Below are 1,966 nucleotides of genomic sequence, written 5' to 3'. Positions count from 1 at the left end.
ATAGAGGATCCTGCTGTGATGTATGTCGGAGAGTGTTTTGCCTATGTTCTCCTCTAGGAGTTTTATAGTTTCTGGTCTTACGTTTAGATCTTTAATCCATTTTGAGTTTATTTTTGTGTATGGTATTAGAAAGTGTTCTAGTTTCATTCTTTTACAAGTGACTGACCAGTTTTCCCAGCACCACTTGTTAAAGAGATTGTCTTTAATCCATTGTATATTCTTGCCTCCTTTGTCAAAGATAAGGTGCCCATAGGTGCATGGATTTATCTCTGGGCTTTCTATTTTGTTCCATTGATCTATATTTCTGTCTTTGTGCCAGTACCATACTGTCTTGATGACTGTGGCTTTGTAGTAGAGCCTGAAGTCAGGTAGTTCCATTCCTCCAGTTCCATTCTTCTTTCTCAAGATTGCTTTGGCTATTTGAGGTTTTTTGTATTTCCACACAAATTGTGAAATTATTTGTTCTAGCTCTGTGAAGAATACCGTTGGTAGCTTGACAGGGATTGCACTGAATCTATAAATTTATCCTTTTACCCTATGGCATGCCACTCCAGTACTCTTGCCTAGAAAATCCCATGGACAAAGGAGCTTGGTAGGCTGCAGACCTGGTAGGTTGCTAAGAGTCGGACATGACAGCGACTTCACTTTCACTTTTACCTTTCATGCATTGGAGAAGGAAATGGCAACCCAGTCCAGTGTTCTTGCCTGGAGAATCCCAGGGACGAGGGAGCCTGGTGGGCTGCTGTCTATGGGATCGCACAGAGTCGGACACGACTGAAGTGATTTAGTTGCAGCAGCAAAAAGAAAATAAATGTGTCTCTATCATTCAAACAGCTGATTTATTCTATTCTAGTGGCATAACTTTTATGAACACTCTTCTTTAGGAATCTATATCACATATCCAAGGATCACATGCACTTTCAGAACAGGGACTGTATTTTATACTACTCTGCTGCTGCTGCTGCTAAGTCGCTTCAGTTTATACTACTCTCAATCTCTAAAAATATCTTACACAAGGCAATGTTAACACATAGTAACTACTGGTGGCTGATGAACTGAATTCTAACAATCTTGCATGCCTTTTCAAATGGACCATTACCTCTGTTACGTCCCAATGGTGTAAAAACTGATCCAAGTCAGTGAGGTAAAGTAGCATAGGGGAAAGCTGCGTCTGGATGACATGAGGCACTCCTCGAAGGCTCTGAAGCCAAGTCAGTTCTTCTTTTGAAAATCCTAATTTGAGTAAGAAAGCCAATTTAAAATAAATCACAAAGCATGTAACATTCTTCAATAATTTTTAAAAAATAAACATGTATCTTCAAGTTAAATTCTTCAAGCTGTTTTCCCTGAATTTCTTCATGTATTATTTTAAAAAATGAAATGCCAGCAATGTAATAAAATTCATATAATTATGTACACAAAGATGTGACCTGAATCAAATGTGTAACACATCAAGAAACAATATTATACCCCTTATACTGAGGACTTTCCACCTGTATACTGAAATAAATGTGAAAGACATAATCATTCTAATTAATGTCAGGTTTAAAAAGCAAATGAACAAGAGTAACAACATGCTCCTTCATACATATACCAAACTCGTATTCTTACGTAATAGCCTTTCAAATGTTTTAAAACTATTCCATCCCTCCTAAGTCTATTTCTTCAACAATTACTGTGTACTTTCTTCTACCTATCCTATATAGTAAGAGTTCTGATTCTCTTACCACCTCTATTATACCTAATCTGACCTATACAAACAACGTGCCAAAGCCCCTCCTGAAAGACAGCTCTTAGAATGATCAGAATACCAGCACAATGTGTTCTGACCCTAGCTACCTGCTTTGATGTTTTCAGATCACTGCACTTCCACCAACATGCCCTAAAGAGTCATCATCTGGTTTGGAAGCCATATCACACTCCTGACTGAGTCCTAATGAGTTTCCTAAAACCGCTAAACCCTCCG

General features: G+C 38.2%; 1 protein-coding gene across 1 annotated transcript in view; it reads right to left on the bottom strand.

Annotated features, from left to right (window-relative positions):
• TEX10 (testis expressed 10) overlaps positions 1 to 1,966 on the bottom strand; it is a 42,685-nt gene that overhangs the window by 16,293 nt on the left and 24,426 nt on the right. The window contains 1 exon segment of the mRNA XM_010847104.1: positions 1,100 to 1,316. Coding sequence (XP_010845406.1) covers positions 1,100 to 1,316 — 217 coding nt within the window.

The sequence above is a fragment of the Bison bison genome, unplaced genomic scaffold (genome assembly GCF_000754665.1).
Source record: "Bison bison bison isolate TAMUID 2011002044 unplaced genomic scaffold, Bison_UMD1.0 scf7180017864243, whole genome shotgun sequence".
NCBI lineage: Eukaryota > Metazoa > Chordata > Mammalia > Artiodactyla > Bovidae > Bison > Bison bison.
This window is presented reverse-complemented; position numbering and strand designations above follow the sequence as displayed.